Source organism: Podarcis muralis, chromosome Z (assembly GCF_964188315.1).
Source record: "Podarcis muralis chromosome Z, rPodMur119.hap1.1, whole genome shotgun sequence".
NCBI lineage: Eukaryota > Metazoa > Chordata > Lepidosauria > Squamata > Lacertidae > Podarcis > Podarcis muralis.
This window is the reverse complement of record NC_135673.1, coordinates 677,190-704,789: the sequence shown is the minus strand read 5'-3', so window position 1 is coordinate 704,789 and position 27,600 is coordinate 677,190. Positions and strand designations below refer to the sequence as shown.

The 27,600-nt window shown below is 50.7% G+C and overlaps 1 protein-coding gene across 1 annotated transcript in view; it reads left to right on the top strand.

Annotated features, from left to right (window-relative positions):
* LOC114589498 (spectrin alpha chain, non-erythrocytic 1) overlaps window positions 1-27,600 on the top strand; it is a 267,143-nt gene that overhangs the window by 207,210 nt on the left and 32,333 nt on the right. The window contains exons 46-51 of the mRNA XM_077922609.1: window positions 3-162; window positions 4,816-4,892; window positions 10,043-10,252; window positions 12,932-13,228; window positions 18,156-18,268; window positions 24,806-24,823. Of these exons, the coding sequence (XP_077778735.1) occupies window positions 3-162; window positions 4,816-4,892; window positions 10,043-10,252; window positions 12,932-13,228; window positions 18,156-18,268; window positions 24,806-24,823 (875 nt within the window). The remainder of the gene's footprint in view (window positions 1-2; window positions 163-4,815; window positions 4,893-10,042; window positions 10,253-12,931; window positions 13,229-18,155; window positions 18,269-24,805; window positions 24,824-27,600) is intronic.

The window sequence follows — 27,600 nt, the reverse complement described above, 5'->3', positions numbered from 1 at the left end:
AGAACAACCACCACGAGGAGAACATCACCGCCAAGATGGCCGGCCTGCGGGCCAAAGTGGCCGACCTGGAGAGGGCGGCCTCCCAGCGCAAGGCCAAGCTGGACGAGAACTCCGCCTTCCTCCAGTTCAACTGGAAGGCCGACGTGGTGGAGTCCTGGATCGGTAGGTTGCGGGTTCGGGGGGTGGGGTTCGGGGGCAGGGGTGGGGTTGGGGTTAGGGGTCAGTGCTGGGGTTAGGGGTCAGTGATGGGGTTGGGTAAGGGTTAGGGGTCAGTGCTAGGGTTGGGTAAGGGTTAGGGGTCAGTGCTGGGGTTGGGGTTAGGGGTCAGTGCTGGGGTTGGGTAAGGGTTAGGGGTCAGTGCTGGGGTTGGGGTTAGGGGTCAGTGCTGGGGTAGGGTAAGGGTTAGGGGTCAGTGGTAGGGTTGGGTAAGGGTTAGGGGTCAGTGCTAGGGTTGGGTTAGGAATAGGGTTAGGGGTCAGTGCTAGGGGTTAGGGGTCAGTGCTAGGGTTGGGTTAGGGTTAGGGGTCAGGGATAGGGTTGTGTTAGGGTTAGGAATAGGGTTAGGGGTCAGTGCTAGGGGTTAGGGGTCAATGCTAGGGTTGGGTTAGGGGTCAGTGCTAGGGTTGGGTGAGGGTTAGGGGTCAGTGCTAGGGTTGGGTGAGGGTTAGGGGTCAGTGGTAGGGTTGGGTCAGGGTTAGGGGTCAGTGGTAGGGTTGGGTCAGGGTTAGGGGTCAGGGCTAGGGTTGGGTTAGGGTTAGGGGTCAGGGTTAGGGGTCAGTGCTAGGGTTGGGTTAGGAATAGGGTTAGGGGTCAGTGCTAGGGGTCAGGGATACGGTTGTGTTAGGGGTCAGGGATAGGGTTGGGTTAGGGTTAGGAATAGGGTTAGGGGTCTGGAATAGGGTTGGGGTTAGGGGTAGGGTTGGGTTAGGGGTCAGTGCTGGGCTTGGGGTTAGGGGTCAGTGATGGGGTTGGGTTAGGGGTCAGTGGTAGGGTTGGGGTTAGGGGTCAGTAATGGGGTTGGGTTAGGGGTCAGTGCTAGGGTTAGGGGTCAATGCTAGGGTTGGGTTAGGGGTCAGTGCTAGGGTTGGGTTAGGGTTAGGAATAGGGTCAGGGCTAGGGGTCAGGGTTAGGGGTCAGGGTTAGGGGTCAGGCTAGGGTTGGGTTAGGGGTCAGGGCTAAGGTTGGGTTAGGGTTAGGGGTCAGGGTTAGGGGTCAGGCTAGGGTTGGGTTGGGGTCAGGGTTAGGGGTCAGGCTAGGGTTGGGTTAGGGTTAGGAATAGGGTTAGGGGTCAGGGTTAGGGGTCAGTGCTAGGGTTGGGTTAGGGTTAGGAATAGGGTTAGGGGTTAGGGGTCAGTTATAGGGTTGGGGTCAATGCTAGGGTTGGGTTAGGGGTCAGGGCTAGGGTTGGGTTAGGGTTAGGAATAGGGTTAGGGGTCAGGGTTAGGGGTCAGTGCTAGGGTTGGGTTAAGAATAGGGTTAGGGGTCAGTGCTAGGGGTTAGGGGTCAGTGCTAGGGTTGGGTTAGGGGTCAGGGCTAGGGTTGGGTTAGGGTTAGGAATAGGGTTAGGGGTCAGGGTTAGGGGTCAGTGCTAGGGTTGGGTTAGGAATAGGGTTAGGGGTCAGTGCTAGGGGGTTAGGGGTCAATGCTAGGTTTGGGTTGGGGGTCAGGGCTAGGGTTAGGAAGAGGCTCAGGGTTAGGGGTCAGGGCTAGGGTTGGGTTAGGGGTAGGAATATGGTTAGGGTTAGGGGTCAGGGCTAGGGTTGGGTTAGGGGTCAATGCTAGGGGTGGGTAAGGGGTCAGTGCTAGGGTTGGGTTAGGGGTCAGTGCTAGGGTTGGGTAAGGGTTAGGGGTCAATGCTAGGGTTGGGTTGGGGTCAGGGTTAGGGGTCAGGCCAGGGTTGGGTTAGGGTTAGGAATAGGGTTAGGGGGTCAGGGTTAGGGGTCAGTGCTAGGGTTGGGTTAGGGTTAGGAATAGGGTTAGGGGTCAGGGTTAGGGGTCAGTGCTAGGGGTTAGGGGTCAGTGCTAGGGTTGGGTTAGGGTTAGGGGTCAGGGATAGGGGTCAGTGCTAGGGGTTAGGGGTCAGTGCTAGGGTTGGGTTAGGGTTAGGGGTCAGGGATAGGGGTCAGTGCTAGGGGTTAGGGGTCAGTGCTAGGGTTGGGTTAGGGTTAGGGGTCAGGGATAGGGGGCAGTGCTAGGGGTTAGGGGTCAGTGCTAGGGTTGGGTTAGGGTTAGGGGTCAGGGAGAGGGGGCAGTGCTAGGGGTTAGGGGGCAGTGCTAGGGTTGGGTTAGAGTTAGGGGTCAGGGATAGGGTTGGGTTAGGGTTAGGAATAGGGTTAGGGGTCGGGGTTAGGGGTCATTGCTAGGGTTGGGTTAGGGTTAGGGGTCAGTGCTAAGGTTGGGTTAGGGTTAGGGGTCAGGGATAGGGGGCAGTGGTAGGGGTTAGGGGTCAGTGCTAGGGTTGGGTTAGGGTTAGGGGTCAGGGATAGGGGTCAGTGCTAAGGTTGGGTTAGGGTTAGGGGTCAGGGATAGGGGGCAGTGCTAGGGGTTAGGGGTCAGTGCTAGGGTTGGGTTAGGGGTCAGGGATAGGGGTCAGTGCTAAGGTTGGGTTAGGGTTAGGGGTCAGGGATAGGGGGCAGGGCTAGGGGTTAGGGGTCAGTGCTAGGGTTGGGTTAGGGGTCAGGGATAGGGGTCAGTGCTAAGGTTGGGTTAGGGTTAGGGGTCAGGGATAGGGGGCAGTGCTAGGGGTTAGGGGTCAGTGCTAGGGTTGGGTTAGGGTTAGGGGTCAGGGATAGGGGGCAGTGCTAAGGTTGGGTTAGGGTTAGGGGTCAGGGATAGGGGGCAGGGCTAGGGGTTAGGGGTCAGTGCTAGGGTTGGGTTAGGGTTAGGGGTCAGGGATAGGGGGCAGTGCTAAGGTTGGGTTAGGGTTAGGGGTCAGGGATAGGGGGCAGTGCTAGGGGTTAGGGGTCAGTGCTAGGGTTGGGTTAGGGGGCAGGGATAGGGGGCAGTGCTAAGGTTGGGTTAGGGTTAGGGGTCAGGGATAGGGGGCAGGGATAGGGGGCAGTGCTAGGGTTGGGTTAGGGTTAGGGGTCAGGGATAGGGGGCAGTGCTAGGGGTTAGGGGGCAGTGCTAGGGTTGGGTTAGGGGGCAGGGATAGGGGGCAGTGCTAAGGTTGGGTTAGGGTTAGGGGTCAGGGATAGGGGGCAGGGATAGGGGGCAGTGCTAGGGTTGGGTTAGGGTTAGGGGTCAGGGATAGGGGGCAGTGCTAGGGGTTAGGGGGCAGTGCTAGGGTTGGGTTAGGGTTAGAGTTAGGGGTCACTTATAGGGTTAAGAATAGGGCTAGGGTTAGGGGTGAATGTTAGGGTTAGCTATAGGGTTTTGTTAGGGGTCAATGCTAGGGTTGGGGTAGGAATACGGTTAGGGGTCAGTGGTAGGTTTGGGTTATGGGTCAGGGCTGGGGTTGGGGTTAGGGGTCAGTGATGGGGTTGGGTTAGGGGTCAGGGCTAGGGTTAGGAATAGGGTCAGGGTAGGGTTAGGGGTCAATTATAGGGTTGGGGTCAATGCTAGGGTTGGGTTAGGGGTCAGTGCTAGGGTTCGGGTAGGAATAGGGTCAAGGTTAGGGGTCAATGCCAGGGTTGGGTTGGGGGTCAGGGTTAGGGGTCAGTGCTAGGGTTGGGTTAGGGGTCAGGGTTAGGGGTCAGTGCTAGGGTTGGGTTAGGGTTAGAGTTAGGGGTCAGTGGTAGGTTTGGGTTATGGGTCAGGGCTGGGGTTGGGGTTAGGGGTCAGTGCTGGGGTTGGGGTTAGGGGTCAGTGCTGGGGTTGGGTTAGGGGTCAGGGCTAGGGTTAGGAATAGGGTCAGGGTAGGGTTAGGGGTCAATTATAGGGTTGGGGTCAATGCTAGGGTTGGGTTAGGGGTCAGCGCTAGGGTTCGGGTCGGAATAGGGTCAAGGTTAGGGGTCAATGCCAGGGTTGGGTTGGGGGGTAGGAATAGGGTTAGGGGTCAGGGTTAGGGGTCAGTGCTAGGGTTGGGTTAGGAGTAGGAATAGGGGCAGAGTTAGGGGTCAGGGGTAGGGTTAGGGTTGGGTGTCAGTTAGGAATAGGGTTAGGGGTCAGTGTTAGGGTTGGGTTAGGGGTCAGGATTAGGGTTAGGGGTCAGTCCTATGGGTGGGTCAGGGTTGACTTAGGAGTAGGGTTAGGGGTCAGTGCTAGGGTTGGGTTAGGGGTCAGTGCTAGGGTTGGGTTAGGGGTCGGGTCGGGTTGACGTAGGGGTCAGTGCTAGGTGTGGGTCAGGGTTAGGGGTCGAGGTTAGGGGTCAGTGCTAGGGTTGGGTTAGGGGTCAGTGCTAGGGTTGGGTTAGGGGTCGGGTCGGGTTGACTTAGGGGTCAGTGCTAGGTGTGGGTCAGGGTTAGGGGTCAAGGTTAGGGGTCAGTGCTAGGGTTGGGTTAGGGGTCAGTGCTAGGGTTGGGTTAGGGGTCGGGTCGGGTTGACTTAGGGGTCAGTGCTAGGTGTGGGTCAGGGTTAGGGGTCAAGGTTAGGGGTCAGTGCTAGGGTTGGGTTAGGGGTCAGTGCTAGGGTTGGGTTAGGGGTCGGGTAGGGTTGACTTAGGGGTCAGTGCTAGGTGTGGGTCAGGGTTAGGGGTCAAGGTTAGGGGTCAGTGCTAGGCTTGACTTAGGGGTCAATACTATGTGTGGGTCAGGAGTCAATGCTAGGTGTGGATCAGGGTTAGGGGTCAGTGCTAGGAATAGGGTCAGCCCCACTGAATGGCCTGCCCCGAACCCAAACTCACCCCGCCCCACTTCTCTGCCCCACATATTCTAGGGGAGAAAGAGAACAGCCTCAAGACGGACGATTACGGCCGGGATTTGTCTTCTGTCCAGACGCTGCTGACCAAACAGGTGACCCCTAAGCCTGACCCCTAAGTGGGGGGCGGAGCTTCTTGCCCCACGGAATTCAAACCCCTGACCCCAATCTGGGTGGGTGGGCGGAACTTCTTGCCCCATGGAATTCGAACTAGGTGGGCAGAGCTTCCTGCCCCACACAATCGGAACCCTTGCCCCACAGAATTCACCCCGCATGATTTGAACCCGCGCCCCACAGAATTCACCCCACATAATTTGAACCCGCGCCCCACAGAATTCCCCCACACCATCCGAACCCTTGCCCCACAGAATTCACCCCACATAATTTGAACCCGCACCCCACAGAATTCACCCCACAGAATTCCAACCCTTGCCCCACAGAATTCACCCCACATAATTTGAACCCGCGCCCCACAGAATTCCCCCCACACAATCCCTTGTCTCACAGAATTCACCCCACACAATTCCAACCCGCGCCCCACAGAATTCTCCCCACATCATCCGAACCCTTGCCCCACTTCTCTGCCCCCCAACCAGGAAACCTTTGACGCCGGCCTTTTGAACCCACGCCCCACAGAATTCCAACCCGCGCCCCACAGAATTCGCCCCACACAATACGAACCCGCGCCCCACAAAATTCGCCCCACGGAATTCCAACCCGCGCCCCACAGAATTTGAACCCTTGCCCCACATTTTCTGCCCCACAACCAGGAAACCTTTGACGCCGGCCTCCAGGCCTTCCAGCAGGAAGGGATCTGACCCCTTGATCCGGGTGGGCGGAGCTCCTTGCCCCACAGAATTCAAACCCCTGACCCCTCAATCCGGGTGGGCGGAGCTTCTTGCCCCACATAATTCCATCCTGCTGTTCGGAGCCTCCCGCCCCACACAATCCGAACCCTTGCCCCACTTTTCCCACCCCTCAATCTGGAGGGGGCGGAGCTTTTTGCCCCACATAATTCAATCCTGCTGGGTGGAGCCTCCCGCCCCACACAATCCAAACCCTTGCCCCACTTTCTGCCCCCCAAGCAGGAAACCCTGACTCTCCTCCCTCAATCTGTGTGGGCGGAGCCGGACCCCTTGATCCGGGTGGGCGGAGCCTCCCGCCCCACACAATTCAAACCCGCGCCCCACGGAATTCTCCCCACGTAACCCGAACCCTTGCCCCCCTTTTTTGCCCCCCAACCATGAAACCTTCGCTCCCCTGACCCCGATCCGGGCGGGCAGAGCTTCCTGCCCCACAGAATTCCATCCCGCTCTTCGGAGCCTCCCGCCCCACACAATCCGAACCCCTGCCCCACTTTTCTGCCCCCCAACCAGGAAACCTTCGCTCCCCTGACCCCGATCCAGGTGGGCGGAGCTTCCTGCCCCGCAGAATTCCATCCCGCTCTTCGGAGCCTCCCGCCCCACACAATCCTAACCCCTGCCCCACTTTTTCTGCCCCCCAACCAAGAAACCTTTGACGCCAGCCTGCAGGCCTTTCAGCAGGAAGGGGTCTGACCCCTCAATCTGGGTGGGCGGAGCTTCCTGCCCCACAGGATTCCAACCCCTGACCCCTCAATCTGGGTGGGCGGAGCTTCCTGCCCCACAGGACTCAAACCCCTGACCCCTCAATCCTGGTGTTTGCAGCTTCCCGCCCCACAGGATTCCAACCCCTGACCCCTCATTCTGGGTGGGCGGAGCTTCCTGCCCCACACAATCTGAACCCCTAACCCCTCCCCTGATGGGCGGAGCCTCTTGCCCCATGGAATTCAATCCCACTGGGCGGAGCTTCCTGCCCCACAGCACCCCACCCCCTGACCCCACAATCCCAGTGTTTGGAGCCTCCTGCCCCACATAATCCGAACCCGCACACCTTACCCCATCTGGGTGGGCGGAGCTTATTGCCCCACATAATTCGAAGCCTCTCCCCTGGCCCCAACCCGGGTGGGTGGAGCTTCCTGCCCCACACAACCTGAACCCTCACACCTGACCCCCTTCAATCCCGCTGTCCAGAGCCTCCCGCCCCACACAATCCGAACCCTTGCCCCACTTTCCCCACCCCTCAATCTGGAGGGGGCGGAGCTTCCTGCCCCACAGAATTCCATCCCGCTCTTCCGAGCCTCCTGCCCCACACAATCCTAACCCCTGCCCCACTTTTTCTGCCCCCCAACCAGGAAACCTTCAACCCCTGACCCCCCCTGAAGGGCGGACCTTCTCACCCCACACAATCCGAACCCTTGCCCCCCTCTTCTGCCCCCCAATCAGGAAGCCTTTGCTCCCCTGACCCCGATCCGGGCGGGCAGAGCTTCCTGCCCCACAGAATTCCATCCCGCTCTTCGGAGCCTCCCGCCCCACACAATCCTAACCCCTGCCCCACTTTTTCTGCCCCCCAACCAAGAAACCTTTGACGCCAGCCTGCAGGCCTTTCAGCAGGAAGGGGTCTGACCCCTCAATCTGGGTGGGCGGAGCTTCCTGCCCCATTGGTGGGCGGAGCTTCCTGCCCCACAGGATTCTAACCCCTGACCCCTCAATCTGGCTGGGCGGAGCTTCCTGCCCCACAGGATTCCAACCCCTGGCCCCTCAATCTGGGTGGGCGGAGCTTCTTGCCCCACAGGATTTGAGCCCACTCCCCTGACCCCTTTCCTGGTGGTCAGAGCTTCCTGCCCCACAGGATTCAAACCTCCTCCTCTGACCCATCCCTCAATCTGGCTGGGCGGAGCTTGCCCCACACAATTCAAACCTGCGCCCCACGGAATTCTCCCCACACAACCCTAACCCCTGCCCCACGCTTTTCTGCCCCCCAACCAGGAGACCTTTGACGCCGGCCTTTTGAACCCGCGCCCCACAGAATTCTCCCCACATAATCCCAACCCGCGCCCCCAGGAATTCCAACCCGCGCCCCACAGAATTCCCCCCGCACAATACGAACCCGCGCCCCACAGAATCCGCCCCACAGAATTCCAACCCGCGCCCCACAGTATTGGCCCCGCACAATATGAACCCGCGCCCCACAGAATCCGCCCCACAGAATTCCAACCCGCGCCCCACAGAATCCCAACCCGCGCCCCACACAGCCCTAACCCCTGCCCCACGCTTTTCTGCCCCCCAACCAGGAGACCTTTGACGCCGGCCTGCAGGCCTTCCAGCAGGAAGGGATCTGACCCCTCAATCCGGGTGGGCGGAGCTTCCTGCCCCACAGAATTCGCCCCACAGAACTCCAACCCGCGCCCCACACAGCCCTAACCCCTGCCCCACGCTTTTCTGCCCCCCAACCAGGAAACCTTTGACGCCGGCCTCCACAGGATTCCAACCCCTGACCCCCATCCGGGTGGGCGGAGCTTCCTGCCCCACACGATCTGAACCCGCTCCCCTGACCCCAATCTAGGTGGGCGGAGCCTCCCGCCCCACACAACCCTAACCCTTGCCCCACTTTTTCTGCCCCCCAACCAGGAAACCTCCCACCCCTTCCTGCCCCACTTTTTCTGCCCCCCAACCAGGAAACCTCCCACCCCTTCCTGCCCCACAACTTGAACCTTCTCCCCTGACTCCTCCCTCAATAGAGGTGGGCGGAGCTTCCTGCCCCACACAACCCTAACCCCTGCCCCACATTTTCTGCCCCCCAACCAGGAGACCTTTGACGCCGGCCTTTTGAACCCGCGCCCCACAGAATCCCAAGCCGCGCCCCACCGAATGTTAACCCCTGCCCCACACTTTTCTGCCCCCCAACCAGGAGACCTTTGACGCCGGCCTCCAGGCCTTCCAGCACCCACACAATCCGAACCCTTGCCCCACTTTCCCCACCCCTCAATCTGGAGGGGGCGGAGCTTCTTTCCCCACAGAATTCCATCCGGGTGGGCAGAGCCTCCCGCCCCCCAACCTGACCCCCAACCTGACCCTGACTCTCCTCAATCCGGGTGGGCGGAGCCAGACCCCTTGACCCGGGTGGGCGGAGCCTCCCGCCCCACACCATTCCAACCTGCGCCCCACCGAATGTGAATGTGGGTGGAGCTTCCTGCCCCACAGATTTCAAACCCACTCCCCTGGCTCCTCCCCTCAATGGAAGTGGGTGGAGCCTCTTGCCCCACACAATCCGAACCCTTGCCCCACACTTTTCTGCCCCCCATAACCCTTGCCCCACACTCCTGCCCCACATAATTTTAACCCCTGCCCCACACTTTTCTGCCCCCCAACCAGGAGACCTTGGACGCCGGCCTCCACAGGATTCCAACCCCTGACCCCAATCTAGGTGGGCGGAGCCTCCCGCCCCACACAACCCTAACCCCTGCCCCACGCTTTTCTGCCCCCCAACCAGGAGACCTTGGACGCCGGCCTCCACAGGATTCCAACCCCTGACCCCAATCTAGGTGGGCGGAGCCTCCCGCCCCACACAGCCCTAACCCCTGCCCCACACTTTTCTGCCCCCCAACCAGGAGACCTTTGACGCCGGCCTCCAGGCCTTCCAGCAGGAAGGGATCTGACCCCTCAATCCGGCTGGGCGGAGCTTCCTGCCCCACAGAATTCACCCCACAGAACTCCAACCCACGCCCCACACAACCCTAACCCCTGCCCCACATTTTCTGCCCCCCAACCAGGAGACCTTTGACACCGGCCTCCAGGCCTTCCAGCACCCACAGAATTCGAACCTGCGCCCCACAGAATCCGCCCCACAGAATTCCAACCCGCGCCCCATACAATCCTAACCCCTGCCCCACATTTTCTGCCCCCCAACCAGGAAACCGGCCTTTTGAACCCGCGCCCCAAGGAATTCCAACCCGCGCCCCACAGAATTCTCCCCATATAATCCGAACCCGCGCCCCAAGGAATTCCAACCCGCGCCCCACAGAATTCTCCCCACATAATCCAACCCGCGCCCCAAGGAATTCCAACCCGCGCCCCACAGAATCCGCCCCACAGAATTCCAACCTGCGCCCCACGGAATTCTCCCCACAGAATTCCAACCCGCGCCCCACAGAATTTGCCCCGCACAATACGAGCCCATACCCCACAGAATTCTCCCCACAGAATTCCAACCCGCGCCCCTCAGAATTTGAACCTCTGCCCCACATTCTGCCCCCCAACCAGGAAACCTTTGACGCCGGCCTTTTGAACCCGCGCCCCACAGAATTCCAACCCCCGCCCCACAGAATCCCAACCCGCGCCCCACACAGCCCTAACCCCTGCCCCACACTTTTCTGCCCCCCAACCAGGAGACCTTTGACGCCGGCCTGCAGGCCTTCCAGCAGGAAGGGATCTCCAACATCGCCGCCCTCAAGGAGCAGCTATTGGCCGCCCGCCACGTCCAATCGAGAGCCATCGAGGCCCGACACGCCTCCCTGACGAAGCGCTGGAACCAATTGCTGGCCGGCTCCGCCTCCCGCAAGAAGAAGCTGCTGGAAGCCCAGGAGCACTTCCGGAAGGTGGGCGGGGCTTCCGTGGGGCAGGGGGGATTCAGTGGGGAGGAAAAGGGGGCAGGTTGGGGACCCATGGTAAGGGGAGGAGGAGCTTCTGGAAGGTGGGCGGGGCTTCCGTGGGGCAGGGGGAGAAAGGGGGCAGGTTGTGGGCGGGGCTTCCGTGGGGCAGGGGGGATTCAGTGGGGAGGGAAAGGGGGCAGGTTGGGGACCCATAGGAAAGAGGAGGAGAAGCTTCCGGAAGGTGGGCGGGGTTTCTGTGGGGAGAAAAAGGGCGGGGCTTCAGTGGGGGGGAAAGGGGGCAGGTTGGGACCCATAGCAAATGGAAAGGGGCTTCAGTGGGGAGAAAAGGGGAAAAAGTTGGGACCCATAGAAGAAGCTGCTGGAAGCCCAGGAGCACTTCCGGAAGGTGGGCGGGGCTTCCGTGGGGCAGGGGGGATTCAGTGGGGAGGGAAAGGGGGCAGGTTGGGGACCCATAGTAAGGGGAGGAGCACTTCCGGAAGGTGGGCGGGGCTTCCGTGGGGCAGGGAAAGGGGGCAGGTTTGGGGCCCATAGGAGATAGAAGAAGCTTCTGGAAGGTGGGCGGGGCTTCCGTGGGGGAGGGGGGGAGAAAGGGGGCAGGTTTGGGACCCATAGGAAAGGGAAGCTTCTGGAAGGTGGGCGGGGCTTCCGTGGGGCAGGGGGGATTCAGTGGGGAGGGAAAGGGGGCAGGTTGGGGACCCATGGTAAGGGGAGGAGGAGCTTCTGGAAAGTGGGCGGGGCTTCCGTGGGGCAGGCTGGGACCCATGGTAAGGGGAGGAAGAGCTTTTGGAAGGTGGGCGGGGATTCCGTGGGGCAGGGGGAAAGGGGGCAGGTTAGGGACCCATAGGAATGAGAAGCTACTGGAAGGTGGGCGGAGCTTCCATGGGGCAGGCTGGGACCCATAGGAAGGGGAGGAGGAGCACTTCTGGAAGGTGGGCGGGGCTTCCGTGGGGCAGGGAAAGGGGGCAGGTTTGGGACCCATAGGAAAGAGAAGAAGCTTCTGGAAGGTGGGCGGGGCTTCTGTGGGGCAGAGGGAAAGAGGGACCCATAGGAAATGGAAAGGGGGCGGGGCTTCAGTGGGGAGGAAAGGGGGGCAGGTTGGGGGCAGAGAAAGAGGCTGGGGCTTCAGTGGGGCAGAGAAAGGGGTGGAGCAGAGAAAGGGGTGGGGCTTCGGTGGGGAGGAAAAGGGGGACAGGTTGGGGGCAGAGAAAGAGGGTGGGGCTTCAGTGGGGCAGAGTAAGGGGTAGGGCTTCAGTGGGGAGAAAAAGGGGGCAGGTCGGAACCCATAGAAGAAGCTTCTGGAAGCCCAGGAACACTTCCGGAAGGTGGGCGGGGCTTCCATGGGGAGAAAAAGGGGGCAGGTTGGGACCCATAGGAAATAGAAGCTTCTGGGAGGTGGGCGGGGCTTCAGTGGGGAGGAAAAGGGGGCAGGTTGGGACCCATAGGAAAGAGAAAGGGGGCGGGGCTTCAGTGGGGAGAAAAAGGGGGCAGGGCTTCAGTGGGGAGGAAAGGGGGGCAGGTTGGGACCCATAGGGAAGAGAAAGGGGGTGGGGCTTCTGTGGGGAGAAAATGGGGTGTGGCTTCAGTGGGGAGAGAAAGGGGGCAGGTTGGGACCCATAGGAAATGGAAAGGGGCGGGGCTTTAGTGGGGAGGAAAAGGGGCGGGGCTTTAGTGGGGAGGAAAAGGGGCAATTATTATTATTACTATTATTATTATTACCATTACCATTATTACCATTATTATTATTATTATTATTATTATTATTATTATTATTACTACTACTACCATCATCATCATTATTATTATTATTATTATTATTATTATTACTACTACTACCATTATTATTATTATTATTATTACTATTACTATTATTATTATCACCATTATTATTATTATTATTATTATTATTATTATTATTATTATTATTATTACTATTATTATTATTATTATTACTATTATTATTATTATTACTACTACTACCATCATTATTATTACCATTATTATTATTATTATTATTATTATTATTATTATTATTATTATCACCATTATTATTATTATTATTATTATTATTATTATTATTATTATTATTATTATTACTACTACCATCATCATCATCATCATCATCATTATTATTATTATTATTATTATTACTACTACTACTACCATTATTATTATTATTATTACTATTACTATTATTATTATCACCATTATTATTATTATTATTATTATTATTATTATTACTATTATTATTATTATTATTACTATTATTATTATTATTACTACTACTACCATCATTATTATTACCATTATTATTATTATTATTATTATTATTATTATTATTACCATTACTATTATTATTATTATTACTACTACCATTATTATTATTATTATTACTGTTACTATTATTATTATCACCATTATTATTATTATTATTATTATTATTATTATTATTATCACCATTATTATTACCATTATTATTATTATTATTATTATTATTATTATTATTATTATTATTACTACTATTACCATTACTACTATTACCATTACTATTATTACCATTATTATTATTATTATTATCATCATCATCAATATCATCATTATTATTATTAATGATAATTATTAATCATTTATTAACATTCTTATTCTCATTATTCCTTCCCTCCCCAGGTGGAAGATCTCTTCCTCACCTTCGCCAAGAAGGCCTCCGCCTTCAACAGCTGGTTCGAGAACGCCGAGGAGGATCTCACGGATCCCGTCCGCTGCAACTCCCTGGAGGAGATCCGGGCCCTGAGGGAGGCGCACGACGCGTTCCGGGCTTCCCTAAGCTCCGCCCAGGCCGACTTCAACCAATTGGCCGAGCTGGAGCGGCAGATCCGGAGCTTCCGGGTCGCCTCGAACCCGTACACTTGGTTCACCATGGAGGCGCTGGAGGAGACCTGGCGGAACCTGCAGAAGATCATCAAGGTAGCGGATCCCACGCTCGGGGCTGTTCTAGAAAGTTCTGGAAGGTTCTAGACTCCCTGAATCCCCTTCCCTGTTGCAAATTCTGGAAGGTTCTAGGTTGCTTTCCAGGTGGCCTTGAACCCGTACACCAGGAGACCTGGCGGAACCTGCAGAAGATCATCAAGGTAGCGGATCCCACGCTCGGGGCTGTTCTAGAAAGTTCTGGAAGGTTCTAGACTCCCTGAATCCCCTTCCCTGTTGCAAATTCTGGAAGGTTCTAGGTTGCTTTCCAGGTGGCCTTGAACCCGTACACCAGGAGACCTGGTGGAACCTGCAGAAGTTCATCAAGGTAGTGGATCCCCAGATCCCCATCCTGGTTGAACATTCTAGGCCATTCTGGAAAGTTTTGGAAAGTTCTAGGAGGTTCTAGACCTGGCGGAACCTCCAGAAGCTTGTCAAGGTAGTGGATTACCCCAGGATCCCCAAACCTGGAAGTTCTAGACCATTCTGGAAGGTTCTAGACTCCCCGAATCCCTTTCCTTTTTTAAAGTTCTAGGCTGTTCCAGTCTGGAGCGTTTTTGAAAGATCTGGGAAGTTTCGGAAGGTTCTAGAAGGTTCTAGGCTCTCAATCGATCCCCGAATCCCCTTCCCTCTTGAAAGTTCTAGGTTCTTCCAGAAGTTTCCCTGGGGATCCCTGAATCCCCTTCCCTGTTGAAAGTTAGAGTGTTTTTGAAAGATCTGGAAAGTTTTGGAAGCTTCTAGAACGTTCTAGGCTCTCAAGGGATTCCCCGGATCCCCTTCCGTCTTGAAAGTTCTAGGTTCTTCTGGAAGGTTCCCCAGGAATCCCTGAATCCCCTTCCCTGTTGAAAGTTAGAGGCTGTTCTAGAAAATTCTGGAGTGTCTTGGGAAGTTCTGGAAGGTTCTAGGCTCCGCAGGAATCCTCAAATCTCCTTTCCCTGTCGGAAGCTAGAGGCTGTTCTGGAAAGTTCCAGAAGGTTATGGAAGGTTCTAGGCTCCCGGGAATCCCCAAATTTCCTTTCCCTGTCGGAAGTTAGAGACTGTTCTAGAAGGTTCTGGAAGGTTCTGGAAGGTTCTAGGCTCTGCAAAGTCGCAGAGCCAAGTTTGAGAGGGGGTTCCGGATCATTCCGGGTCGTTCCATGCCTCCCTAAGCTCCGCCCAGGCCGACTTCAACCAATTGGCCGAGCTGGAGCGGCAGATCCGGAGCTTCCGGGTCGCCTCGAACCCCTACACTTGGTTCACCATGGAGGCGCTGGAGGAGACCTGGCGGAACCTGCAGAAGATCATCAAGGTAGCGGATCCCCAGATCTCCATCCTGGTTGAACGTTCTAGGCCATTCTAGAAAGTTTTGGGAAGTTTCGGAAAGTTATACAAGGTTCCCTTCTGGGTGGCTGGCAGAACCTCCAGAAGATCATCAAGGTAGTGGATCCCACATTCTGGGCTGATCTAGAAAGTTTGGGGAAGGTTCTGGAAGGTTCTGGGTTCCCTTCTGGGTGGCTGGCAAAACCTCCAGAAGATCATCAAGGTTGTTCTAGAAAGTTCCGGGAAGGTTCTAGGTTCCCTTCTGGGTAGCTGGCAGAACCTCCAGAAGATCATCAAGGTAGTGGATCCCACATTCTGGGCTGATCTAGAAAGTTTGGAGAAGGTTCTGGAAGGTTCTGGGTTCCCTTCTGGGTGGCTGGCAGAACCTCCAGAAGATCATCAAGGTAGTGGATCCCCATATCCCCTTCCCTGATGGAGGTTCTAGGCTGTTGTAGAAAGCTCTGGAAGGTTTTAGAAGGTTCTAGGCTCCCAGGAATCCCCCAAGTTCTGGGAAGTTCTAGACCTGGCGGAACCTGCAGAAGATCATCAAGGGAGCGGATCCCCAGATCCCCTTCCCTGTCAGAAGTTAGGGGCGGATCTGGAGAGTTTTGGAAAGTTTCAGAAGGTTCTAGACTCCCGGGGATTCCCAGGTTCTGGGAAGTTCTAGACCTGGCGGAACCTGCAGAAGATCATCAAGGTAGTGGATCTCCCCGGGATCCCCGAATCGGAAAGCCAGAGACCGTTCTAGAAAGTTCTGGAAGGTTCTAGGTTCTGGATGGGTTCCAGTGGCCTCGAACCCGTACACTGGGTTCCAGAACTTCTTCTAGAAGTTCATCAAGGTAGTGGATCCCCAGATCCCCTTCCCTGTCGGAAGTTCTAGGCTCTTCTAGACAGTTATGAAAAGTCCTGGAAAGTTCAAGGCTCTGGAAGGTTCTAGGTTCCTTTCCGGGTGGCTGGCAGAACCTCCAGAAGATCCTTGAGGTAGTGGATCTCCCCGGGGATCCCCCGATCCCCTTCCCTGTCAAAAGTTAGGGGCGGTTCTGGAGAGTTTGGGAAGGTTCCAGGAGGTTCTCGAAGGCTCTAGGTTCCCTTCTGGGTGGCTGGCGGAACCTCCAGAAGATCCTTGAGGTAGTGGATCTCCCCGGGGATCCCCCGATTCCCTTCCCTGTCAAAAGTTAGAGGCGGTTCTAGAGAGTTTCGGAAGGTTCCAGGAGGCTCTTGAAGGTTCTAGGTTCCCTTCTGGGTGGCTGGCGGAACCTCCAGAAGATCCTTGAGGTAGTGGATCTCCCCGGGGATCCCCTTCCCTGTTGAAAGTTCGAGGCGGTTCTAGAATGTTTTGGAAAGTTCCAGAAGGTTCTAGGTTCCTTTGGAGGGGGCTTGAACCCGTACGCCTGGTTCACCAGGGAAGCTCCAGAAGATCATCAGGGAAGTGGATCTCCCCGGGATCCCCAAATTGAAAGTTCTGGAAAGTTTCAGAAGGTTCTGGAAGGTTCTAGGAGGTTCTAGGCTCCCCAGAATCTCCCCGGGATCCCTGAATCGAAAAGTTAGAGGCTGTTCTAGAAAGTTTCGGAAGGTTCTGGATCCCCAGATCCCCATCCTGGTTGAAAGTTCTAGGCCATTCTAGGAAGTTCCAGAACCTGCAGAAGATCATCAAGGTAGCGGATCCCCAGATCCCCATCCTGGTAGAACGTTCTAGGCCATTCTAGGAAGTCCCAGAACCTGCAGAAGATCATCAAGGTAGTGGATCCCACATTCTAGGCTGTTCTAGAAAGTTCTGGGAGGTTCTAGGTTCTTTCCCAGGTGGCCTTGAACCCGTACACCAGGAGACCTGGTGAAACCTGCAGAAGATCATCAAGGTAGTGGATCCCAGATCCCCTTCCATGTTGGAAGTTCTAGGCTGTTCTGGAAAGTTTTAGGAGGTTCTAGGTTCCTTTGGGGGGCTTGAACCCGTACACTTGGTTCACCATGGAGGCGCTGGAGGAGACCTGGCGGAACCTGCAGAAGATCATCAAGGTAGCGGATCCCCAGATCCCCTTCCCTGTCGGAGGTTCTAGGCTGCTCTAGAAAGTTTTAGGAGGTTCTAGGAGGTTCTCGAAGGTTCTAGGTTCCCTTCTGGGTGGCTGGCAGAACCCCCAGAAGATCCTTGAGGTAGTGGATCTCCCCGGGGATCCCCCGATCCCCTTCCCTGTCGAAAGTTAGAGGCGGTTCTGGAGAGTTTTGGAAGGTTCCAGGAGGCTCTTGAAGGTTCTAGGTTCCCTTCTGGGTGGCTGGCAGAACCTCCAGGAGATCATTGAGGTAGTGGATCTCCCCGGGGATCTCCTGATCCCCTTCCCTGTTGAAAGTTATAGGCTGCTCTAGATAGTTGGGAAGGTTCTGGAACGTTCTAGACTCCGTGAAGCCGCAAGGCCAGGTATGAGACGGTTCTGGGCTGTTCCAGATCATTCCCCCAAATCCCCTGTTGAAAGTTCTAGGCTGTTCTGGAAAGTTCTAGATCTGTGCAAGCTCCTGAAAGCCATCGAGGGAGTGGATTCCCCCCGGAATCCCCAAATCCCCTTCTGGAAAGTTTCGGAAGGTGCTAGACTCCCCTGGAATCCCCAAATCCCCTTCCCTGTCAGAGGTTTGAGGCTATTCTAGAACGTTTGGGGGAAGTTTTGGGAGGTTCTAGAAGGTTCTAGGCTCCCCTGGAATCCCCAGATCCCCTTCCCTGCCAAAAGCTCTAGGCTGTTATAGGCTGTTCTGGAAAGCTTTGGAGGTTCCAGAAGGTTCTAGATCACCCGGGGTCCCATCCGCTGTCAAAGGTTCTAGGCTGTTCTAGAAGGTTCTATGAGGCACTAGACTCTCAGGAACCCCCAAATCGCCCTCCCTGTCAAAATATTGCCGCCGGACACCCCAAATCCCCTTCCCTCGCAAAAGTTCTAGACGGTTCTGGAAAGTTCCGGAAGGTTCTAGGCTCCGCGACATCACGGAGCCGAGTTCGAGACGGACTTCCGGAACGTTCCGGATCATCCCGGCCCCAACCGAACGCGCGGCGGGATCCCGTTCCGGCGGTTCCGGCCGCCTCTCGCTGGTGGGAACCCCAAATCCCCTTCCCCGCCACAAGTTCTAGGCTGCTCTGGAAAGTTCTAGGATCCACAAAGCAACAGGGCCGAGTTTGAGGCGGGGTTCCAGATCGCTCCGGAACATTCCGGCGGCAGCCGCGCACGGTGGGGTCCCCTTCCGGCGGTTCCGGCCGCCTCTTGCCGCCAAATCCCCTTCCCTCGCAAAAGTTCTAGACTGCTCTGGAAAGTTCCGGAAGGTTCTAGGCTCTGCCACATCGCGGAGCCGGGTTCGAGACGGGCTTCTGGAAGGTTCTAGATTGTACCGGCGGCAACCAAACGTGCGGGGGGGTCCCGTTCCGGCGGTTTCTTCCGGAAAGTTCTGGAACGTTCTAGACTCTGCGCCGCCGGGTTCGAGACGGACTTCCGGAAGGTTCCGGGTTGTTCCGGCGGCAACCAAACCTGTGGTTTCCCGGTCCGACTCTTCCGGAAAGTTCTGGGACGTTCTGGACGCCGCGGCGCCGGGTTCGAGGCGGGGTTCCGGAAGGTTCCGGATCCGGTTCCCGACGTCTCGATTCGTTTCCGCCCCCCAGGAGCGGGAGCTGGAACTGCAGAAGGAGCAGCGGCGGCAGGAGGAGAACGACAAGCTGCGCCAGGAGTTTGCCCAGCACGCCAACGCCTTCCACCAGTGGATCCAGGAAACCAGGTGCGTAGAGTAATAGTAGTAGTAATAGTAGTAGTAATGGTAATAATAGTAATAGTAACAGTAGTAGTAGTAGTAGTAGTAGTAGTAGTAGTAGTAATAATAATAGTAATATAAACAGTGGTAATGGTGGTAGCAGTGGATCCAGGAAACCAGGTGCGTAGAGTAATAGTAGTAGGAATAGTAGTAGTAGTAGTAATGGTAATAATAGTAATAGTAACAGTAGTAGTAGTAGTAGTAGTAGTAGTAGTAGTAGTAGTAATATAAACAGTGGTAATGGTGGTAGCAGTGGATCCAGGAAACCAGGTGCGTAGAGTAATAGTAGTAGTAATAGTAGTAGTAATGGTAATAATAGTAACAGTAACAGTAGTAGTAGTAGTAATAATAATAATAATAATAATATAAACAGTGGTAATGGTGGTAGCAGTGGATCCAGGAAACCAGGTGCGTAGAGTAATAGTAGTAGTAGTAATAGTAGTAGTAATGGTAATAATAGTAACAGTAACAGTAGTAGTAGTAGTAGTAATAATAATAATAATGTAAACAGTGGTAATGGTGGTAGCAGTGGATCCAGGAAACCAGGTGCGTAGAGTAATAGTAGTAGTAATAGTAGTAGTAATGGTAATAATAGTAACAGTAACAGTAGTAGTAGTAGTAGTAGTAATAATAATAATATAAACAGTGGTAATGGTGGTAGCAGTGGATCCAGGAAACCAGGTGCGTAGAGTAATAGTAGTAGTAATAGTAGTAGTAATGGTAATAATAGTAACAGTAACAGTAGTAGTAGTAGTAATAATAATAATAATAATATAAACAGTGGTAATGGTGGTAGCAGTGGATCCAGGAAACCAGGTGCGTAGAGTAATAGTAGTAGTAATAGGAGTAGTAATGGTAGTAGTAGTGGCAGTAGTAGTAATCGTGGTAGTAATCATCATCATCAGTGGATCCAGGAAACCAGGTGCCCTCCATTTATTATTTTTGCATGGAGTAGTAGTAGTAGTAGTAGTAGTAGTAGTAGTAGTAGTAATATAAACAGTGGTAATGGTGGTAGCAGTGGATCCAGGAAACCAGGTGCGTAGAGTAATAGTAGTAGTAATAGGAGTAGTAATGGTAGTAGTAGTGGCGGCAGTAGTAGTAATCGTGGTAGTAATCATCATCATCATCAGTGGATCCAGGAAACCAGGTGCCCTCCATTTATTATTTTTGCATGGAGTAGTAGTAGTAGTAGTAACAGTAGTAGTAGTAGTAGTAGTAGTAGTAGTAGTAGTAGTAGTAGTAATATAAACAGTGGTAATGGTGGTAGCAGTGGATCCAGGAAACCAGGTGCGTAGAGTAATAGTAGTAATAGGAGTAGTAATGGTAGTAGTAGTAGTGGCAGTAGTAATCGTGGTAGTAATCATCACCATCAGTGGATCCAGGAAACCAGGTGCCCTCCATTTATTATTTTTGCATGGAGTAGTAGTAGTAACAGTAGTAGTAGTAGTAGTGGTAGTAGTAGTAGTAGTAGTAATAATAATAATAATAATAATAATAATAATAATAATAATAATAATAATATAAACAGTGGTAATGGTGGTAGCAGTGGATCCAGGAAACCAGGTGCGTAGAGTAATAGTAGTAGTAATAATAGGAGTAGTAATGGTAGTAGTAGTGGCAGTAGTAGTAATCGTGGTAGTCATCATCATCAGTGGATCCAGGAAACCAGGTGCCCTCCATTTATTATTTTTGCATGGAGTAGTAGTAGTAGTAGTAGTGGCAGTAGTAGTAATCGTGGTAGTAATCATCATCATCATCATCATCATCATCATCATCATCATCATCATCAGTGGATCCAGGAAACCAGGTGCCGCCGCTCGAATTATCAGAATTTTTGGATGTTGTAATTGATAGTACTACTAGTAGTAGTGGCAGTAGTAGTAATCGTGGTAGTAATCATCATCATCACCAGTGGATCCAGGAAACCAGGTGCCCTCCATTTATTATTTTTGCATGGAATAGTAGTAGTAGTAACAGTAGTAACAGTAGTAGTAGTAGTAGCAATAGTAGTAATAGTGGTAGTCATCATCATCAGTGGATCCAGGAAACCAGGTGCCCTCCATTTATTATTTTTGCATGGAATAGTAGTAGTAGTAACAGTAGTAACAGTATAACAGTAGTAGTAGTAGTAGTAGTAGTAGTAGCAGCAGCAATAGTAGTAATAGTGGTAGTCATCATCATCAGTGGATCCAGGAAACCAGGTGCCGCCGCTCAATTTATTAGTATTTTTGCATGGAGTAATGGTAGTAGTAGTAGTGGCAGTAGTAGTAATAGTGGTAGTAGTAATAATAATAGTCATCACCAGTGGATCCAGGAAACCAGGTGCCGCCGCTCGATTTATCAGTATTTTTGCATGGAGTAATGGTGGTAGTAGTAGTAGTAGTGGCAGTAGTAGTAGTAATAGTGGTAGTAGTAGTAATAATAGTCATCACCAGTGGATCCAGGAAACCAGGTGCCGCCGCTCAATTTATTAGTATTTTTGCGTGGAGTAATGGTAGTAGTAGTAGTAGTGGCAGTAGTAGTAATCGTGGTAGTAATCATCATCATCATCGGATCCAGGAAACCAGGTGCCGTCCATTTATTATTAATTTTGCGTGGAATAGTAGTAGCAGTAGAAGTAACAGTAGTAGTAGTAGTAGTAGTAGTAGTAGTCATCTTCATCATCATCATCAGTGGATCCAGGAAACCAGGTGCCGCTCGATTTACCACTAGTACTGCCACCATTTTTGCTACTGTTACTATTATCACTACTACTATTGTTGCTATTGCTGCCACTACTGTTCCTATTAGTATTATTATTATTATTATTATTGCTGCCGCCGCCACTATTTTTTACTATTACGGCTGCTATTGTTACTATCACGTCACTACTACTACTACTACTACTACTGTTACTGTTACCGTTACCGTTACTGTTACTACTGCTACTACTAATACTACTGTTGTTTTGTTACTTCTATTGCTACTATTGTTATTACAACTGTTACTACTACCACTACTTTTTTTGCAACTACTGCGTTTGTTACTATCACTATCACTTCCGCGGTTACTGTTACTAATGCTGCTACTAATATTGCTACTGTTCCTAATATTGCTACTTCTATTGCTACTGTTGTTGTTGTTGTTGTTACTACTACTACCACCACCACCACCCTACTGGTTTTACTATTACTACTGCCATTGTTACTGTCACCATCCCTATTTCGACTGTGACTGCTGTTATTACTACTACGGTTACTATTCTTGCTAATTCTATTACCATGACCGTTACCTCTACTACTACTACTACTACTACTACTACTACTACTACTACTACAGTAAACGTCTAGTCCTGAGATTCGATTTATCAAAGATTTTAGGCGTCTTTTCTCCCTCAACAACAGAAGTGATAGTAACAATATCAGCAGTCATAGTAAAAATAGTAGCAGTTGTTCTTACTACTACTGTTACTACTACTATTTCTATTTCTATTACTACTACTACTACTACTACTACTATCAAAGATTTTAGGCGTCTTTTCTCCCTCAAGAACAACAGAAGTGATAGTAACAATATCAGCAGTAATGGTAAAAATAGCAGCAGTTGTTGTTACTACTACTGTTACTACTACTACTATTGCTACTTCTATTATTACTACCACCACCAAAGATTTTAGGCGTCTTTTCTCCCTCAAGAACAACAGAAGTGATAGTAACAATATCAGCAGTCATAGTAAAAATAGCAGCAGTTGTTGTTGTTACTACTACTGTTACTACTACTACTATTGCTGCTGCTGCTACTACTACTATCAAAGATTTTAGGTGTCTTTTCTCCCTCAAGAACAGAAGTGATAGTAACAATATCAGCAGTAATAGTAAAAATAGTAGCAGTTGTTGTTACTACTACTGTTACTACTACTACTATTGCTGCTGCTACTACTACTACTATCAAAGATTTTAGGCGTCTTTTCTCCCTCAAGAACAACAGAAGTGATAGTAACAATATCAGCAGTAATGGTAAAAATAGCAGCAGTTGTTGTTACTACTACTGTTACTACTACTACTATTGCTACTTCTATTATTACTACCACCACCAAAGATTTTAGGCGTCTTTTCTCCCTCAAGAACAACAGAAGTGATAGTAACAATATCAGCAGTCATAGTAAAAATAGCAGCAGTTGTTGTTGTTACTACTACTGTTACTACTACTACTATTGCTGCTGCTGCTACTACTACTATCAAAGATTTTAGGTGTCTTTTCTCCCTCAAGAACAGAAGTGATAGTAACAATATCAGCAGTAATAGTAAAAATAGTAGCAGTTGTTGTTACTACTACTGTTACTACTACTACTATTGCTGCTGCTACTACTACTACTATCAAAGATTTTAGGCGTCTTTTCTCCCTCAACAACAGAAGTGATAGTAACAATATCAGCAGTCATAGTAAAAATAGTAGCAGTTGTTGTTACTACTACTGTTACTACTACTATTTCTATTACTACTACTACTACTACCACCACCAAAGATTTTAGGCGTCTTCTCCCTCAACAACAGAAGTGATAGTAACAATATCAGCAGTAATAGTGAAAATAGCAGCAGTTGTTGTTACTACTACTGTTACTACTACTACTATTGCTGCTACTACTACTACTATCAAAGATTTTAGGTGTCTTTTCTCCCTCAAGAACAACAGAAGTGATAGTAACAATATCAGCAGTAATAGTAAAATAGTAGCAGTTGTTACTACTACTGTTACTACTACTATTATTGCTGCTACTACTACTACTACTATCAAAGATTTTAGGCGTCTTTTCTCCCTCAACAACAGAAGTGATAGTAACAATATCAGCAGTCATAGTAAAAATAGCAGTTGTTGTTACTACTACTACTGTTACTACTACTATTTCTATTACTACTACTACTACTACTACTACTATCAAAGATTTTAGGCGTCTTTTCTCCCTCAAGAACAACAGAAGTGATAGTAACAATATCAGCAGTAATGGTAAAAATAGCAGCAGTTGTTGTTACTACTACTGTTACTACTACTACTATTGCTACTTCTATTATTACTACCACCACCAAAGATTTTAGGCGTCTTTTCTCCCTCAAGAACAACAGAAGTGATAGTAACAATATCAGCAGTCATAGTAAAAATAGCAGCAGTTGTTGTTGTTACTACTACTGTTACTACTACTACTATTGCTGCTGCTGCTACTACTACTATCAAAGATTTTAGGTGTCTTTTCTCCCTCAAGAACAGAAGTGATAGTAACAATATCAGCAGTCATAGTAAAAATAGTAGCAGTTGTTGTTACTACTACTGTTACTACTACTACTATTGCTGCTGCTACTACTACTACTATCAAAGATTTTAGGCGTCTTTTCTCCCTCAACAACAGAAGTGATAGTAACAATATCAGCAGTCATAGTAAAAATAGTAGCAGTTGTTGTTACTACTACTGTTACTACTACTATTTCTATTACTACTACTACTACTACCACCACCAAAGATTTTAGGCGTCTTCTCCCTCAACAACAGAAGTGATAGTAACAATATCAGCAGTAATAGTGAAAATAGCAGCAGTTGTTGTTACTACTACTGTTACTACTACTACTATTGCTGCTACTACTACTACTATCAAAGATTTTAGGTGTCTTTTCTCCCTCAAGAACAACAGAAGTGATAGTAACAATATCAGCAGTAATAGTAAAATAGTAGCAGTTGTTCTTACTACTACTGTTACTACTACTATTTCTATTACTACTACTACTACTACTACTACTACTACTACTACTATCAAAGATTTTAGGCGTCTTTTCTCCCTCAAGAACAACAGAAGTGATAGTAACAATATCAGCAGTCATAGTAAAAATAGCAGCAGTTGTTGTTGTTACTACTACTGTTACTACTACTACTATTGCTGCTGCTGCTACTACTACTATCAAAGATTTTAGGCGTCTTTTCTCCCTCAACAACAGAAGTGATAGTAACAATATCAGCAGTCATAGTAAAAATAGCAGTTGTTGTTACTACTACTACTGTTACTACTACTATTTCTATTACTACTACTACTACTACTACTATCAAAGATGTTAGGCGTCTTTTCTCCCTCAACAACAGAAGTGATAGTAACAATATCAGCAGTAATAGTAAAAATAGTAGCAGTTGTTACTACTACTGTTACTACTACTATTTCTATTACTACTACTACTACTACTACTACTACTACTACTACTACCACCACCAAAGATTTTAGACGTCTTTTCTCCCTCAAGAACAACAGAAGTGATAGTAACAATATCAGCAGTAATAGTGAAAATAGCCGCAGTTGTTGTTGTTACTACTACTGTTACTACTACTATTATTGCTACTTCTATTACTACTACTACTACTAGTAGTAGTAGTAGTAGTAGTAGTAGTAGTAGTAGTATTTCCGTCAAACCTTGGCTAACCTCCCTTTTCTTTCTCCCCCTTCTCCCCGGAACGTTACTCCCGCTTCCTGTTACTCGCACCCTCCGCCAGGACCTACTTACTCGACGGGTGAGTACCAAAGACTCCTCCTCCTTTTTCATACCAGCCGCTTCGGTGTCTTGGGCTCCGTCCCGCTTGGCGCGGGACGTCTTGGGCCTTGAGTATTGCCCCGCCTGTGTAGTAATTGCCCCGTCTGTGTAGTAATTGCCCCCTCCACACAGGTATTGCCCCCTTTACATAGGTATGTACATAGGTATTGCCCCATTGACCTAGATAATTGCCCCATTGACCTAGATATTGCCCCATTGACTTACATAATTGCCCCATTGACCTACATAATTGCCCCACCTTCATAGTTATTGCCCCGCCTACCCAGGCATTGACCTAGATATTGCCCCACCTGCAGAGGTATTGCCCCATTGACCTAGATAATTGCCCCATTGACCTAGATAATTGCCCCGTTGACCTAGATATTAACCCGTTGACCTAGATATTGCCCCACCTGCAGAGGTATTGCCCCATTGACCTAGATAATTGCCCCATTGACCTAGATAATTGCCCCGTTGCCCTAGATATTTCCCCATTGACCTAGATATTGCCCCGTTGACCTAGATATTGCCCCATTGCCCTAGTTATTGCCCCATTGCCCTAGATATTGCCCCATTGACCTACATAATTGCCCCATTGCCCTAGATATTGCCCCATTGACCTAGATATTGCCCCATTGACCTAGATATTGCCCCATTGACCTAGATATTGCCCCATTGCCCTAGTTATTGCCCCATTGCCCTAGTTATTGCCCCATTGACCTAGATATTGCGCTGCCCACAATACGTATTGCCCCACCTACCCAGGTATTGCCCTAGGTATTGCCCCATTGCCCTAGATATTGCCCCATTGACCTACATAATTGCCCCATTGCCCTAGATAATTGCCCCATTGACCTAGATATTGCCCCGTTGCCCTAGATATTGCCCATTGACCTAGATATTGCCCCATTGCCCTAGTTATTGCCCCATTGCCCTAGTTATTGCCCCATTGACCTAGATATTGCGCTGCCCACAATACTTATTGCCCCACCTACCCAGGTATTGCCCTAGGCATTGCCCCATTGCCCTAGATATTGCCCCATTGACCTAGATATTTCCCCATTGACCTAGATATTGCCCCGTTGACCTAGATATTGCCCCATTGCCCTAGTTATTGCCCTATTGCCCTAGATATTGCCCCATTGACCTAGATAATTGCCCCATTGACCTAGATAATTGCCCCGTTGAGCTAGATAATTGCCCCGTTGACCTAGATATTGCCCCACTTGCACAGGTATTGCCCCATATACCTAGATATTGCCCCATTGACCTAGATATTGCCCCATTCCCCGAGATATTGCCCCATTGCCCTAGATACTGCCCTAGATATTGCCCCATAGACCTAGGTACTTTCCCTAGCTATTGCCCCATTCACCTAGATATTGCCCCATTGACCTAGTTATTGCCCCGCCTGCCCAGCTATTGCCCCATTGACCTAGATAATTGCCCCGTTGACCTAGATAATTGCCCCGTTGACCTAGATATTAACCCGTTGACCTAGATATTGCCCCACCTGCAGAGGTATTGCCCCACTGACCTACATAATTGCCCCATTGACCTAGATAATTGCCCCGTTGACCTAGATATTAACCCGTTGACCTAGATATTGCCCCACCTGCAGAGGTATTGCCCCATTGCCCTAGTTATTGCCCCATTGACCTAGATATTGCGCTGCCCACAATACGTATTGCCCCACCTACCCAGGTATTGCCCTAGGTATTGCCCCATTGCCCTAGATATTGCCCCATTGACCTACATAATTGCCCCATTGCCCTAGATAATTGCCCCATTGACCTAGATATTGCCCCGTTGCCCTAGATATTGCCCATTGACCTAGATATTGCCCCATTGCCCTAGTTATTGCCCCATTGCCCTAGTTATTGCCCCATTGACCTAGATATTGCGCTGCCCACAATACTTATTGCCCCACCTACCCAGGTATTGCCCTAGGCATTGCCCCATTGCCCTAGATATTGCCCCATTGACCTAGATATTTCCCCATTGACCTAGATATTGCCCCGTTGACCTAGATATTGCCCCATTGCCCTAGTTATTGCCCTATTGCCCTAGATATTGCCCCATTGACCTAGATAATTGCCCCATTGACCTAGATAATTGCCCCGTTGAGCTAGATAATTGCCCCGTTGACCTAGATATTGCCCCACTTGCACAGGTATTGCCCCATATACCTAGATATTGCCCCATTGACCTAGATATTGCCCCATTCCCCTAGATATTGCCCCATTGCCCTAGATACTGCCCTAGGTATTGCCCCATATACCTAGGTACTTTCCCTAGCTATTGCCCCATTCACCTAGATATTGCCCCATTGACCTAGTTATTGCCCCGCCTGCCCAGGTATTGCCGCATTGACCTAGATAATTGCCCCATTGACCTAGATATTAACCCGTTGACCTAGATATTGCCCCACCTGCAGAGGTATTGCCCCATTGACCTAGATAATTGCCCCATTGACCTAGATAATTGCCCCGTTGACCTAGATATTAACCCGTTGACCTAGATATTGCCCCACCTGCAGAGGTATTGCCCCATTGACCTACATAATTGCCCCATTGACCTACATAATTGCCCCGTTGACCTAGATAATTGCCCCATTGACCTAGATATTAACCCGTTGACCTAGATATTGCCCCATTGACCTAGATATTTCCCCATTGACCTAGATATTGCCCCGTTGACCTAGATATTGCCCCATTGCCCTAGTTATTGCCCTATTGCCCTAGATATTGCCCCATT